The sequence below is a fragment of the Salvia hispanica genome, chromosome 4, assembly GCF_029641045.1.
Source record: "Salvia hispanica isolate PSC_SH4W2 chromosome 4, Shi_PSC_v1, whole genome shotgun sequence".
NCBI lineage: Eukaryota > Viridiplantae > Streptophyta > Magnoliopsida > Lamiales > Lamiaceae > Salvia > Salvia hispanica.
The window spans coordinates 37896978-37912428 of NC_142695.1; the positions used below are offsets into that span (position 1 = coordinate 37896978).

General features: G+C 40.9%; 2 protein-coding genes across 2 annotated transcripts; one reads left to right on the plus strand and one right to left on the minus strand.

Moving 5' to 3' along the window:
* Nucleotides 1-388: 388 nt before the first annotated feature.
* LOC125192971 (polyol transporter 5-like) lies at nucleotides 389-2107 on the minus strand. The gene is made up of 2 exons (XM_048090657.2): nucleotides 1932-2107; nucleotides 389-1865 (listed from the first exon to the last, which is right to left on the minus strand). Exons 1-2 carry the CDS (start codon nucleotides 2035-2037, stop codon nucleotides 532-534), a joined length of 1440 nt encoding a protein of 479 aa, XP_047946614.1. The 5' UTR covers nucleotides 2038-2107; the 3' UTR covers nucleotides 389-531.
* Nucleotides 2108-12286: 10179 nt separating this feature from the next.
* Nucleotides 12287-14962, plus strand: LOC125206597 (protein FAR1-RELATED SEQUENCE 5-like). The gene is made up of 2 exons (XM_089056717.1): nucleotides 12287-12963; nucleotides 13537-14962. Exons 1-2 carry the CDS (start codon nucleotides 12287-12289, stop codon nucleotides 14960-14962), a joined length of 2103 nt encoding a protein of 700 aa, XP_088912843.1.
* Nucleotides 14963-15451: the final 489 nt, after the last annotated feature.

Below are 15451 nucleotides of genomic sequence, written 5' to 3' on the forward strand. Positions count from 1 at the left end.
GTAGCTTTAATTTTCTCGTGAAAAATAAAAATAATTTATTTTCATTAGTTATTGATGTGAAAGAAAAGAGATTCTGAATATGTGAATAATTATAGTTATATCTTCTTATTAAGGAGTGCTATAATTATAGTGAGTATGTACTTTGTCATTTCCGCTTACTTGCATATGAAATGAAAGTAGTAAAAATGAGATAAAATTACAAATTTGAAATTTAAATGCAAGGAACTTTTTATTTTGAACTGCGGAATACCAAGCAATTTTTCTTTTCATTCTAAAGAATGTCAAGAGAGAAACTGATGAATTCAATTCTCTGAAAATTCTATTTTTGTATTAATTTTAGTTTGTACTATATTTAACACATAAGTATGTGAGTTTGCACTTTATAATGTATCAAAGAAAGGCATAACCAACCATGTATTTATCAATACATAAATTGAGAAGCAATAACGCTTGAAGCTTATATCACGATGAATTTCATTTCAATTCAACGAATACAACCTAATAATTTGTTACCCAATAAAAGAATGAGTATCAGTTCATTTGTATACTTGTCTTGGGATGTTTATCCTGAAATAGCTCCCCTATCTCCTCTAGAGTCTTCCCTCTTGTCTCAGGCAACATAAAGTAGAAGAAAATGGAAGCCAACACCATTATCCCACTCAACACCAAAAACGTCCCCCCAAAACTAATCTTCTCCGACACACTGAGAAACGACATCGACACCACCCCGCTAACCAGCCGGTTCACCGACACCGCCAGACTCGACCCCTGCGCCCTGAACCGGGTCGGAAATATCTCAGACGAGTACACCCACGTGATGGGCCCCAGCCCAATCGAGAAAAATGACACGTCAGCGCACACCGCGATCACACACACCACGATGGCCCACACTGGTTTCTGGGCCCTATGCTCCAGAAATTTCGACCCCAGGCCCAGCCCACACAGCGACACAGCCTGGCCCATCGCGCCCAATAACAACAACGGCCTTCTCCCGTAGTGATCCAGGAATAGCGCCGATATCAAAACAAAAGTGGTTTTAACCACCCCCATAATCACCGTCACTCCCACCACCCCTTTCCGGCTGTGAATTCCGGCGGCATCGAACACCGCCGGCGTATAGTACACCACGGCGTCGTTTCCCGACGCCTGCATGAAGAAATTGATCCCCACCGCCGCTATCAGAACTCTTCTGAGCGGCGGCGGGGGCCTGAGGAGCTCCCTCCAAACGCTTTGGCTTTGTTGTCCGGATGTATCCGCGCACTTGGTTATCTCATCGAGGCGGGTCTCGGCCTCCTCGTCGCTGGCGGAGATTCGGCGCAGCACGGCGCGGGCCTCGTCGGCGCGGCCCATCATGGCCAGCCACCGCGGCGACTCCGGCATGGCCATGACGCCGGCGGCTATTCCGACGGCGGGGACGGCGGCGAGGCCGAGCATGAGGCGCCAGTTGTAGCGCGGGGGGAGGCCGGAGAGGGCGTAGTTGACGACGTAGCCGAGGAGGATGCCGACGTTGATGAAGACCTCGGGGAGCGAGGTGAGGAAGCCGCGGGTGGTGGCGGGGGAGACCTCCGCCGTGTAGAGCGGCGCGATCATGAGGGAGTACCCGACCCCGACCCCGGCCACCGCCCTTCCGGCGATGAGGAAGGGGTAGGACGGCGCCAGCCCCATCAGCAGCGCCCCGGCTAAAAAAGCGGCGGCGGCTAGGACGATCGTGTAGCGGCGGCCGATGCAATCGGAGGTCTTGCCGGAGGCTAGAGAGCCGATCAAGGAGAATAAATTGAGAGAGCCGACGAGAATCTCGTGCTGAATTGATGAGATTTTGAGGTCTTGTTTGATGAAGAGAGCTGCGCCGCTCATTACTCCGATGTCTGCAATCGGAGAAATTAGTGAATGCTAAGAATTGGGGGAAAAAGAATTGGTTACTACTGACATACCGTAGCCTAAGAGGATGGAGTTGGTGGAGGCCAAGAGGGCGCAGGCGAGGGCGTAAGTGTTGAGGCGAGGCCTTCGCCATTGTTGAGATTGAGATGCGGAATCCATTGGATTGGAAGGATGTGAGAGTGGATTTTTGAATTGGAGATTTTCAGTTGAGAAATTTTTGTGTAGTAATGGGGATAATGCTGAAACTTGAAAGTATTGTTATGAAGAGTGCCACGTGGCCAGATATTTTGAGATGTGGGCGGCAGTCATTCACATTTACTCAAACATTTACTATGTACAGTATTCAGTAATTCTCCTTTGTAAAGGACATTTTCGAGGAAGGAGATTAATAAATTGAACTACATTTTACTTCTTTTCATAAAAACTCATTTTCTAATGAAAAAGTACGTGAGGAGGTATTATATATTTTTTCATTTTAAAGAGGACCCAAAAGATAAATATGATAATTCTTTTTGTATATTTTTATATTGTTTTTTTTTTTTTAAGTGGTATTTGAGAAATATACCCATCTCAATTTCTTGGAGATGATCTTATAGGTAAATGAGAAGTGAGTCAATGAATAATGAAATCAAACGCTCCACTTTAATCTCCCTTCTCTCCTTTCTGTTTCTAGTTTCTACGAACTGATCTTGAATACGAATCGTCTCTCACACTCATATTATAAGCAAAAAATAGGTAGAAAATAACAAGGAATCACATGGTTTTCATAATTGGAATTGTGTATTAGTTACGACAATGTTATTTTTACGTTTTCTTTGACGCAAGTTAAAAGGTTGTTAATTTTGCAGCTGGCAGTAACCAACGGCATTTGTCAAGATCTTCTTACACGGGTATCCTTTCGCTTTAATTTGTTGTGACAAAATTTGTCTTTTACTAAAAGTCTAAAACACAATAATTCCTCTAAAAGGATATATACCAAAGTTGGTCACGTGCTCGCCACGTGTCGTTTTAATTTACCAATCATATTCAAATTTTAAAAATTCCAAATTACTTGATAATGTGACGATTTTAAGAATTCTGAAAGTGAAAGCTGATTTTATTTTAATTAACGATAGATTGATATCTATATGGAGTATAAGATTTACCGGAATCGATATTAATTAATGATAGATCTATATCCATATGCGGTATAAGATTTAACGGAATTGATACTTCCTCCATCCCCGATTAAGAGTCACACTTTTCCATTTCGGTCCGTCCCCAATTAAGAGTCACATTTCATTTTTACCACAAATGAAAGTAGGTCCCACATTCCACTTACTCACTTCACTCACATTTTATTATAAAACTAATATAAAAAAGTGGGTCCTACATTCCACTAATATTTTCAACTAACGGTTCTTTACATTTCTTAAAATCCGTGCCCGGTCAAAATGTGACTCTTAATCGGGGACGGAGGGAGTATTTATTAAACACAACTCGCCAAATCGAATCACCATTTTGTGATTTAATTTGATTTAACTGGGATTTCAATTAAGGAGAATTAAAAAAGCAGTAAAGAATTGAAAGAGTAGTGGAGAAAATACAAAAACAAGTACTCCCTCAGTTCCATAAGGGCATCCGCAATGGTGCGGACGATGCATCGTCCGCCACTGCAGCATCGCGGACGATGGGTTAACCATCATCCGCGCCCGATAGATCATCCGCGGACGATGTGCGGAGGATACCCATCGTCCGTCGCATCGTCCGCCACTGTGGACGAAGCGGACGATGGGTCGCGGACGATGGGCACACGTTTCGAATTTTTTTTAAATTTTTTTTCTTATTTAAACTCTACTATTCACTACCATTTCACACACTCCAACTTCACATCTCTTCAATTTCTCTTCAATTATTCTCTCTCATCGACTCAAAATTGAATCCCGACGACTACGATTTGAGTACATCGGATGGCTGCAGACGGGCCTTGACTCGAGCCTTGTTCGATGCCGTTAATGAAGCCAAGGCGGAATGCTTGGCACAAATGCAGCGGGAGCAGGCGGCGGCGGAGGCGCGGGTCCCTCGCCCGATACGACGACGGACGTTTGTCCCCCGCGAGCACGACGTAGCGCACGAACGTCTGTTCGCAGATTATTTTACCGAGAATCCAAGGTGGGGCCCGAATGTTTTTCATTGCCGTTTTAGAATGAGCCGAGATCTTTTTCCCGCATTGTGCACACGTTGGAGGCCCGTGATGAGTACTTCCAGTATCGGGAATACGAGATCGGCAGACCCGGACTTACGTCGTTGCAGAAGTGCACGGTTGCGATCCGCCAGTTGGCCTATGGCACAACAGCGGATATGTTCGACGAGTACCTTCACGTCGGGGATACAACTGGCCGCGAATGTCTGAAGAATTTTTGCAAGTTAGTTGTGGAGGCTTTTAGCGACACATATTTGCGACGCCCGACTGCTGACGATTGCCAGAGCCTGATGCGGATGCACGAGACGGTGCACGGCTTCCCTGGGATGCTAGGGAGCATCGAATGTATGCACTGGCAGTGGAAGAACTGCCCGACGGCCTGGAGAGGCCAATTTACTAGCGGCTACAAGGGCAGCCACCCGACGATGATCCTAGAAGCCGTCGCTGACCACCGCCTCTGGATCTGGCATGCCTACTTTGGTGTAGCCGGGTCGAACAACGACATCAACGTCCTCAACTCGTCCACCCTATTCGCCAATCAGTGCAGGGGTCGCGGTTCGGCCATTCAGTTCACTGCCAACGGCCGCACACATCGTATGGGGTACTACTTGGCCGATGGCATATACCCTAGGTGGCCTGTTTTTTTGAAGACGATCAGCTGCTTGTTGGGGTTTGTATACTAAAAGATGCTTCGAGCGTACATGCCTTTCTACAGTCAGCTTGTGCATGTATACGAGAAACGCCACGTCCACTTGTTTACCTAATTATGAGAATAAATAATATAATATAATGGTTTATTATTGAAATATGATAAACAAGTCTAAGGCTTTTTACTAAGAAGGTCAAGTAGGGAAATTCGATGAATCTCCTCATGAGTTTTCCAGTAGGGGACTTGGCCAGATCTAGTAAGAAAACGTATTCACAACCTAGATAGGCTTTGGCTACCTATTGGTACGGTTGCGGTGTTTGTGATAATTCTCTCTTACCTAAGAAGAGATTAGTAACACCGGTGTGGTAAAGCACTGAAAGGATCTAATCCGAAATGTATTCTGTATTGCTATCTACTGAAAGAATATATTTCAGAAAGTTTAGTATTTTCTAGTCTATGATATTAATATCAATATTGTGTATTCAATCAAACGCCACTTTGACTTATCAATGTGAGAGTTTGTACGTAACTCAAGTTCATGATATCTTGGGTGGTAGTAATTGAATAACATGAAGGTATTGGAATATTATTTCATAGAATTCGCGTGCCCAGTGTGGTATGATTAAATCCCTAAGGGGTGATCCCCAAGAGGTGTTTGAAAAAGGAATTTATTATTCAGAAAACTGCGCAGTTGGAATTTATTCCACGAATAATAAATAAAGTTTCAAACTAGAAAAACTCTTTGGAGAATTAATTTAATTCTAGTCACGTAGCAGATAAAAGAATTAAATTGACGGATCAAGATAATCTTAAACGCGGGAAATATTATAAAATAAAATGGACCCAAGTTATTTGTAATTTGGTGATTTAAGTGGGAGTGCAATATTATTCTTTAGTGGAACAAAATAATATTCCATTGATAATATATTAAATCATGGGTCATTTGATTTAATTAGTAATTTATCTAATGGGTGAGCCCAACACTTAAGTCATTCCATGGATCCCCATCCTAGCCCAACAAGTCCATTATAAATAGTGATGAGATGTGGAAACCCTAGCACACCATTCAACACAACACTCCTTCCCCTAAACCCTAGTAGCCGTCGCCGGCTCTCTCTCTCTCTCCTTGCCTCGGTTTTCATGCTTTGGCACGTGGGAGAATTAGGGTTTTGTTTTTGTTCTTGTTCTATCCTAATTCATAGGATTAGATCAAGACAATATCGAGTTTGTGATTGGGTTTCCTAGATCTCTTCAAGACTATTATTGATTATTCAAGATCCGCCCACACGGATATATGATCAAGGACAAGGGAATAGGTTGGAAGATTCACGGTCGATAAACCAAGGATCTCCGGGTGGTGCAGCTAGCACTTCGATCCTATGATGGATCAAGAAGAGGTAACAATCGAATCTACATCGAATATGCATGATTATGTTTTTATTTGATGTTATATCTATAGATCTATGTTTATTGCATGAAATTGGAGTCGAATGCATAATCACCTAAATAGATCCATTAAGGACCTGTTTGTTTTCCGTGTCTTCCGCTGCGGTAGTCCCAACACTGCCCAATTGGTGAGAGGAGAGTCTTGTTTGCGGCAAAGTAGGAGTCCGCGCGGAAGGATGTGGAGCGGGCTTTTGGGGTGCTCCAATCGCGGTGGGCAATCGTAAAAGGTCCGGTGCGTTTCTGGTACAAGTCATCGCCGACGTCATGTATGCGTGCATCATCATGCATAACATGATAGTCGAACAAGAACGTGGCCATGTCACCAATTGGGTGGATGATGAAGCCGGATCTAGCTCCAGGCCTCAATGCGCAACCAACAAAACCATACTCAGCTCATGACCGACATGATTAAAGAAGTTTGGACCCGCAACCGTCGCCGTTGAGAAATTGTAGTTTTTTTTTTCGTATTGTAATGTTTGAATTTTAATGAAATGAAGTTTTAGTTTTTCAAATTTTGAAGTATTTAAAAATTCAAATAATAGAAAAATGCTTAGGGCGTCGCTTAGGGCGGGCTATAGTCCGCCCCACTGCAAGTGGAATAGGAGGAGGATAAAATGCTGACGTGGCGATGCATAGGGCGTCGCTTAGGGCGTCCCATTGTGGATGCCCTAATAGATGTCACATTTTCCTTGTTAGTTTGTCTCACAAAAGATGACACATTTTTTTTTTGGAAAAAATTCTCTCTCACATTAATATAAATATATTATTTTCTCTTTCCGCTTAACACAAAAAATAATACCTCCTAAAATCCTGTGTCAATCCAAAAGTGTGACATCTACTATGAGACCGAGAGAGTAATACTTATCGGACACATGCTCGCCACAAACAACATTTACTAAGGGTCAAAAATGATCTTAAACATATGACAATTTTATGATTTTGATCATAAACATTATCTTTTTGAATTATTACATCCCAAGCAAATGAAAATAATTGGAATTTGGTCCATTTTGGACGCAGCCGTAAAAAAATTAACGGTCTAACTGTTGTTTAAATAATTTTGACTGGATTAATGGTTTAAATTAGAATGTTTAATTTTTAATCCACTTTCTCTTTCAACACACTCGATCTTGAGTTTCCAGTTTCCACCGCTGATTCATATTCCATTCATCCATTGTCCGGAGCAAATTTAGGATTCAAGAACAGAGCTTTGTATCGCCGTTTCTATGACATCTTCCATCACTTGAGAAATGACAAAACCAACGAAGATTTCACTCTCCTCCGCTTCTCTCACTTGTTGTCCGCCTTCCTGCAGCCACTGTCCACGACTTCCACCTCTCATTTAACACTGCAATTATCCCGAAGGGACTCCGTGCCTATTACCGTGACCTCAAATTTTATTCGTAGAGGACTACGTGCTATATGCCGTTGATTACGCGGGAGCTCGAGCTCAGGCAGAGAGACACCACTATTTGTGTACCTGCGCGGCTTAGAGAAGAGAGTGTTGAGAGACTGATAATTTATATCCTTAACAAACAAGAAAAAAAAAAAAAGTAAATATTCTAGTTTAACTTAAACCGCCGTTAACCATCAATTTTTTACAGTTCCGTCCAAAATGGACTAAATTCAGATTCATTTGTTCGGGATGCAATAATTCAAAAGATAATGTTCATGATCAAAATCGTAAAATCGTCATATGTTTAGGACCACTTTTAGCCCTTACTCTAAATAATCTCCACTGATTTACCAAATGTTAATTTACAAGAGATAAGAATATCCAAATTAGACGAATTTATTGTCAGTGGTGCCAAAAAAGAGTTCCCAGAACCAGATGGTCATATGCAAGAACAGAAGAAAATATGAGCAATGCATGAGTTTGGTATCGGTTTAAGGGGCAGTGATTTGAGCTAATTTCTTTAAGGAAGGGGAGAGAGCTAGTTGTGAGATTGCTATTCTTAATGGACCATGCAGTTATCCATTGAGCTCGAACTCCTCCCAAGTCCGGCATGTGCCCACCGCCGTATAGGCATCGATGGTGACGGATCTCTTCCATATCAGCAAAACTATAAACAGTGGAATTATATGAATTGTGGACATCCTCATCTACATTTTAGGCAAAACCTAACTCAAATGAGTGATCAGCTGGAAGGAGAAAAATAATGCAACAAGTGGATGAGAAGGATGAGAAGGACCGAAAATAATGCAATAAGTTGCTCATATATGACAATTGAGTTCAAAATTTACTAGGAGTAGTAATTTCTAAAACTTCAAGTGTGGCTGCTTTGAAATCGGTATCATAGTGTTTTTTTTTTTTACTTTGGATGACTTGATCGATATGACAAGTCAAGATAGGGCTAGGGTTTATAACTGTGTTGGAGACTTGGAGCATATACAATTTCTTGATAGGTTGTTTGGTTTTCAATTTATAATTACATATCAAATTTTCGAGAGTCAATCAGAAATTGTAACTTTGCAAACTTGAACTGTGGCTGCTTTAAAATTTATCTTATCATTAGTGATGGGGAAAATTGCACTAGTGTAGCCAAATTGTGGAATGAAGGTGCTTAAACACCTTAATTCATACAAGTTCCATTTGTTTGGGGAAAATGAGAGATATAAAGGCACAAACTAAGGTAAACGTCTAATACTACTAGTATACATATGGGATATCTGATACTTACTCACGTCCACTTGCCATATAAAATGTAATCGAAAGGCTTTTAGAAATGAGTATGGAAATGAAAATTTGATATGTACTCCTCAATTTTAATTAATCATTCATAAGGTAGCTATATATAGTACATTATGAATAAGTACTAGTGATGATGAATTTTAGTTAGGGTGTCTCCGGCGGCGCCCCTCCCACTCGCCCTTCCCATGCCACGTCAGCACTAGCCCCTCCCATTCTACTGCCACATCACTAGCCCTCCCCACTGCACTAGCCCTTCCCACTCGCCCCTCCCACCAGCCCTTCCCACAATTAAATTAAAATTCACGGAATTAAAATTCGACACAAATACGAATATTTCAATAAAAAAAAAACATACATCATTTGAAAAAAAAAATTACATAGTAGATAGAAAAAAAAAACAGCCACATCAGTGTCCACCCCTCCGCGTCCAAACCTCTTCGATGATATCCTCCTGAAGTCGAATATGGGCATTTTTTTGCCGCATGTCGGCAAATGCGCGCAACCGCTCAACCTCTCCATGAGGTACCCCCATGTTCACATTCGCGGTGCCCACGCCGTGGCTTGGACCGGCACCCGTGTCATCTTCGCTGGTCCACTGAGTCAGTTCGTCCCCTTCACTTTCGACAATCATGTTGTGCAAAATGATACACGCGTACATGATGTCGCCGATGTTGGGAATATACCACTGCCGTGCCGGACCCCTGACCATCGCCCATCGACTCTGGAGTGCACCAAATGCGCGCTCAACATCCTTGCGCGCTGCCTCCTGCCGGGTCGCAAAGTAGGACTTCTTTGGCCCGATCGCATGCTTGATCGTCTCACAAAGACGGGCCAGTTTGGGTATATCTCATTCGCCAAATAGTATCCCATGTTGTGCTGGTTGCCGTTGGCGACGAAACTGATGGCGGGACCAACGCCATTGCACTGATCGTTGAATAGGGGCGACGACTGGAGGACGTTGATGTCGTTGTTCGACCCGGCCACTCCAAAATAAGCATGCCATATCCATAGCCGGTAGTCAGCTACAGCTTCAACGATCAACTGGGATGCTTGGCTTTGAAGCCAGAAGTGTGTATCCCCTTCCAGGCGGCGGGGCAGTTCCTCCACTCCCAATGCATACAATCGATGCTGCCCAACATCCCAGGGAACCCGTGCACCGACCCGTGCATATTAATCAGCCGCTGGCAGTCTTCGGGGCTCGGACGCCGAAGATACTGATCCCCGAATATCGCTCTAACGCCCGCGCAAAACTCCAACAGACACCCGACGGCTGAAGACTCCCAAATATGGAGGTACTCGTCGAACATGTCGGCCGGGCCTCCGTACGCCAGTTGCCTGATTGCGGCTGTACACTTCTGTATTGGCGTGTGTCCGGGTTTGCCAGCCACATCCTCCCTGATTCTGAAAAACTCGTACCTTCTCTCTAATGCACCAACGATATGCATAAACAGAGGACGATGCATCCTAAAACGTCGGCGGAATAAGGCATCCCCAAAACGCGGCTCTGGAGCAAAGTAGTCCTCATACAACCGCTTATGTGCAGCAATGTGGTCCCGGGGTACATGCCGTCGGCGATGGATCGGCCGAGGCACGGCCGCCGCCGCCGCTGCTGCCTCTGCCGGATCCGTCGATTAATTGCCGCTTGTACAGCGAGATCCAATTCATCATCGCTAAAGCCATCACTATCACTAGCGCCTCCGCCACTACCACCCGCACGACTACTCGCCATTATAGATAATTGAAAAAAGAGGTTAGAGAGAGAAACTTTTCAACACAAGTGGTGTGAATGAAATGACGTTGGAGGAGCCCTATTTATAGAGTTTAAAAAAAATAATAAAAAAAAATATTAAAATGTCGGACGTCCGAGTGGGACGGGCGACCTTCGCCACAGTGGCGCCCGTCCCACTCGCCCGTCGACGGGAGGGGCGAGGCCATCGCAGGGGCACTCGGGACGGGCGTGGGCGCCCTTCCCGTTCACAATGGCGCCCGTCCGGTCGGACGTCGCCGACGGGCGAGTGGGAAGGACGCCGTTGGAGACACCCTTAGTCACTCATAAGTTGTAGTGAAATTAATACGTTCACATAAGGTAGCTAAATTAATATAGACAACATATATATATATATATATATATATATATATATATAGGAATGATCAAGGTCTAACTATTTTTAAGTATATAACTAGAGAACAAATCTCAGCCACACATCTTGTTAATCTAGACTAATCCTATGGTTTAAACAAAATTTCAGATTTTTATGAAAAAATACTTGTCCAAGGGCATTTTGGGAATTCAATATTTCAATATGAATTAAAGAATAAAAAAGAACATCATCGTGAATTCAATCTTCCGAATTCAATCTTCCCAAATCATGCGCAAATCTCAACCAAATTTAGCTTAGGATTTCTTCCAAAATATGAGATTCCCAATCGAATTCATTCACGATAATCAAGCATGAATTACTGTGAGATTTCTGAACCAAATTCATGCGCAATTTCTCAAGTTTGAAACAAATTCAGCTTCCCGATCCAATTCGTTCACGATTGATCAGCTACATTTTTTCATCGTGATTGAATTCATTCTTCTGTGATCAGCGTGATCGTTCAGGATCGATCAGCGTGGCAAACCGAAGGTATCAAATTCGCTCACGATTTTACTCATTCTTCACGTTCATTCCTTCATCGCGACGTCTGGATTCCTTATCCCATGGATTCGATTCTGATACATTCATCGGAAGATTATTTCGATTCCGATTCCTCTTCATCGGGAGAGGAAGGAGAAACTGAATCTAAAGGTAATTATCAATTAAGTGTTGTTGCTCAGCATGATTAGATTGTGTATGATATGAAAAACGTTAGAATGAACTATATGTGACGATCAGTGAAGTAAATATGCTCAATATGCGTTGTAGTGTAGAAATATGCTTTTTAGTGAGTAAATATGTACTATCGTCTATTAAATATGCTTTTTAGTGAAGTATATTATACATTAGAATGAAGTAAAACATCATTAAAGTGAAGTATTCCATTGCTAGAATAAAATATTTGTGATTCATGGTTAGAGTGAAGTAAAACATGATTTAAGTGACGTATTCCATGGTTAGAGTGAAGTGTCTGTGATTCATGCTTTAAGTGTTCTATTTTTTCATTTTAGTGAAGTAAAATATGATTAAAGTGTAGTATTCGAGTGTTAAAGTGAATTGTTTGTGATCCATGTTTTTAGTGCTCTGTTTTATCATTTTAGGGAAGTATATTATCCATTAAGTGAACTATTTTATGCTCACAGTGGTTCATGCTTAAAGTGCTCTATTTTTTCGTTTTAGTGAAGTAAAACATGATTACAGTGAAGTATTTTATGCTCACAATGAAGTATATATTTCTTACAGTGGTTTACATACCAAAATGTCCCGATGATTTGAAACCAAAAATTGGACAAAGTTTCATGACCCTTGATCGTGCATTGGACTTCTACAACAATTATGCTCGATATGTTGGGTTTGACACCCGTAAGAAGGGATCGAAAAAGGAAAAAGATGTCATTACTTGGATTTATGTGGTGTGTAGCCGAGAAGGTACAAAGCAAAGAAAAAATGAACAACATGAGGTGAAACGCAAGCATTCTTCTATTAAGTGCTTTTGTAATGCTAAAGTGTCTTGGAAGTTTTTTATGGGTATTGGTTATGTTATACAAAGTTTTGTTGAAGAACATAATCACGAGATGGTTGAGGAACGCCATAAGCGTTTTATGAAGTTGAACCGCAATTTGGATTTAGTCCATCAGAAATTCATACTTGATTGCGCTAACGCAAATATCGGTCCAACTTTAAGTTTTAGCTTACTCAAGGAAGTTCTTGGTGGATTAGATTATGTAGGGTGTACTGTTTTAGAAGTGCGCAACTACAGACGTGACCTTAGAGCATACGTGGAAGGAGCTGATGCACAAATGCTATTAAATGAGATGCGCAGGAAGAAGGAACTTTGTGCAGCATTTACCTATGAATTTGAGGTCAACTCAAAGGATAGACTGACACGTTTGTTTTGGTGTGATCCAACTGCCAAGAGAAATTATCATTTGTATGGTGATATTGTTTCTTTTGATACAACATACTCAACAAATAGGTACGTGCACACTAATTATATTCATATGCCTCATAGTTTACTATCTTTCAATTCAATGAAGTATATTGAGTGTATAATGATATATATTGTTCATATAGTGAACTAGTAAATGATTATAGTGTATTGTTTATTTCTGCATGCTTATAGTGTTGTTTTTCAATTCAGTGAAGTATATTAAGCATTTAGTGAACTACAATAAGCTTACAATGAAGTATATTGATCATTTAGTGAATTACAATATGCTTACAGTGAAGTGTATTGAGTATACTTATATTGCTCTGATTTTTCGTTTCATTGAAGTAAAATGTGCTTAGAGTGAAGTATTCCTTGATTAGAGTGAAGTGTTTGTGATCCATTTTTATGTGCACTATTTTATCATTTTAGTTAAGTAAACTATGCTTAGACTGAAGTATTATAGAGTTAGAGTGAAGTGTTTGTGATCCATGCTTAAAGTGCTTTGTTTTTCCATTTCAGTGAAGTAAAACATGCTTAGAATGAAGTATTTCGTGATTAAAGTGAAGTGTTTGTGATTAAAGTATATTCTGCATGTCTTATAGTGATTTTAACATGTAGGTACTGCATGATATTTGCTCCTTTTACGGGCAAGGATAATCATGGTCGCCCTGTGACATTTGCTGCTGGCCTTTTGTCCAAGGAAAATGCCGACTCCTTTTCATGGTTATTTAAACAATTTGTGAAATGTATGGGTGTGGCTCCGAAGCTAATCGTAACCGACCAAGACTTAGGAATGAAAGTTGCTATTGCAGAGGTTCTTCTTAATACAAGACACAGGTGGTGCATGTGGCATATAATGAATAAAGTTGCTGACAAATTGCCAAAGAACATGCTTGGTAGTGAAGAACTAAAGAAGGAATTGAATGCATGTGTTTGGTCGGAGTTGATAGAGCCTGATACATTTGAAGAATCTTGGCATGCTATAATGGAAAGATATGGGCTGGCCAATAATGACTGGTTTTTGTCAATGTTTGCATCCAGAAAGTTTTGGGTTCCTGCCTTTTTCCGTGATTTTCCGATGAGCTCGTTGATAAAGACAACATCTTTGTCTGAATCACAGAATAGCTTTTTTAAAAGGTACTCAAAGTGTCGGGCTAACCTTATGCTATTTTATATGAACTATAACCATGCTTTGGAGGCTCAAAGAAGTAATAGTGCAAAGCTTGAATACTATGATTCAACAAAAGTGCCTATTTTGCGAACAGAATTGGAAATTGAGAAACATGCATCAACAATATATAGTGGCAGTGCTTTTAATGCAATTCAAAAGGAGATAGTTTATGCATGTTTCTCTTTGTCTTGTGCAACTCTAGGAGTGTCTACCAATAGAGAGAATGAAGTATATAACATAAATGACAAGGATTCAAACTCATGGACAGTGACTTACTCCATTGGTGATGACACCTATTTGTGTGGATGTAAAAAGTTTGAGAGACTTGGTCTATCGTGCAGCCATATATTTTGTGTGTTGAAATATAAGTTTGTTAAGTTAATACCCGAGAAGTTGCGTGGATGGAGATGGTTGAAGTCACAGTTTGTGAAGCCAGTATATGGAGGTTTTTGTGATGATCATGAAGTATTCTCTGCTGTAGACGAGAAGAAGATTGCATTTAAATTTATGTATGCATTATTCTTTGAAATAGCACAAAGTATTGAAGGGAACATTGACCAAATCAATGCATTTACTGCAATTATTGAAGAAGGTAAGAAGCAGCTTCTTGGAGAAGGTGTTGTTCTGTCTTCAATAGAGAAGAGAGCATTGATTGAAAACTTCTATGGCTCACGAGTACCAAACTTTATTGAAGTTCATCCTCCTAATGTTGTCAGTACAAAGGGAAGTGGAAGTAGGAGGAAATCAAAGAAGGAGGCAGGAATCAAGTTAGCAAAGAAACCAGGCCGAAAGTGTGGAAACTGTCATGTGATAGGACACCATGATTCGAGGAATTGCAAAAAGGTGAATGAGAAGACAAAACAGAGGCAGTGAGGATTTGGAAAGAAATAGTTCACTCTGGTTTTAGGAGGAGAAGAACAAGAAAAAGAGTAGAAACCAATGTTGAAGCTTGTTGTTTTGTTCCAATAGTTCTGTTCCAAAATTTATTACTTCACTCGCATATTTTTGTTCTTCATTCCTTTAAATCTGTACTTCAGTCTTATAGTTTCTTCATTTACATATTGAATTTGAATTTGTTTAAACTTTTGCAAGCTTAAATAGAATAGACTGAAGTGTTTTTATAATGGCTTATTTTTTCTTTATTATGACGTTTATCTTAATCTTACTTTGATATATTTTACATTTGTCAATCACTTATCAATAGATCTCAGAAATGAACTAAATATGGTACCCAATGCAGTGTTTCATGCTAACACTGAACAACATTTAAAGAGGAAAAACCAATGTTGAGGGTTGTTTCTTACTTCTGTACTTCAATCATGTAGTTTCTTACTTCATTTACATTTTTGAATTTGAACTTGT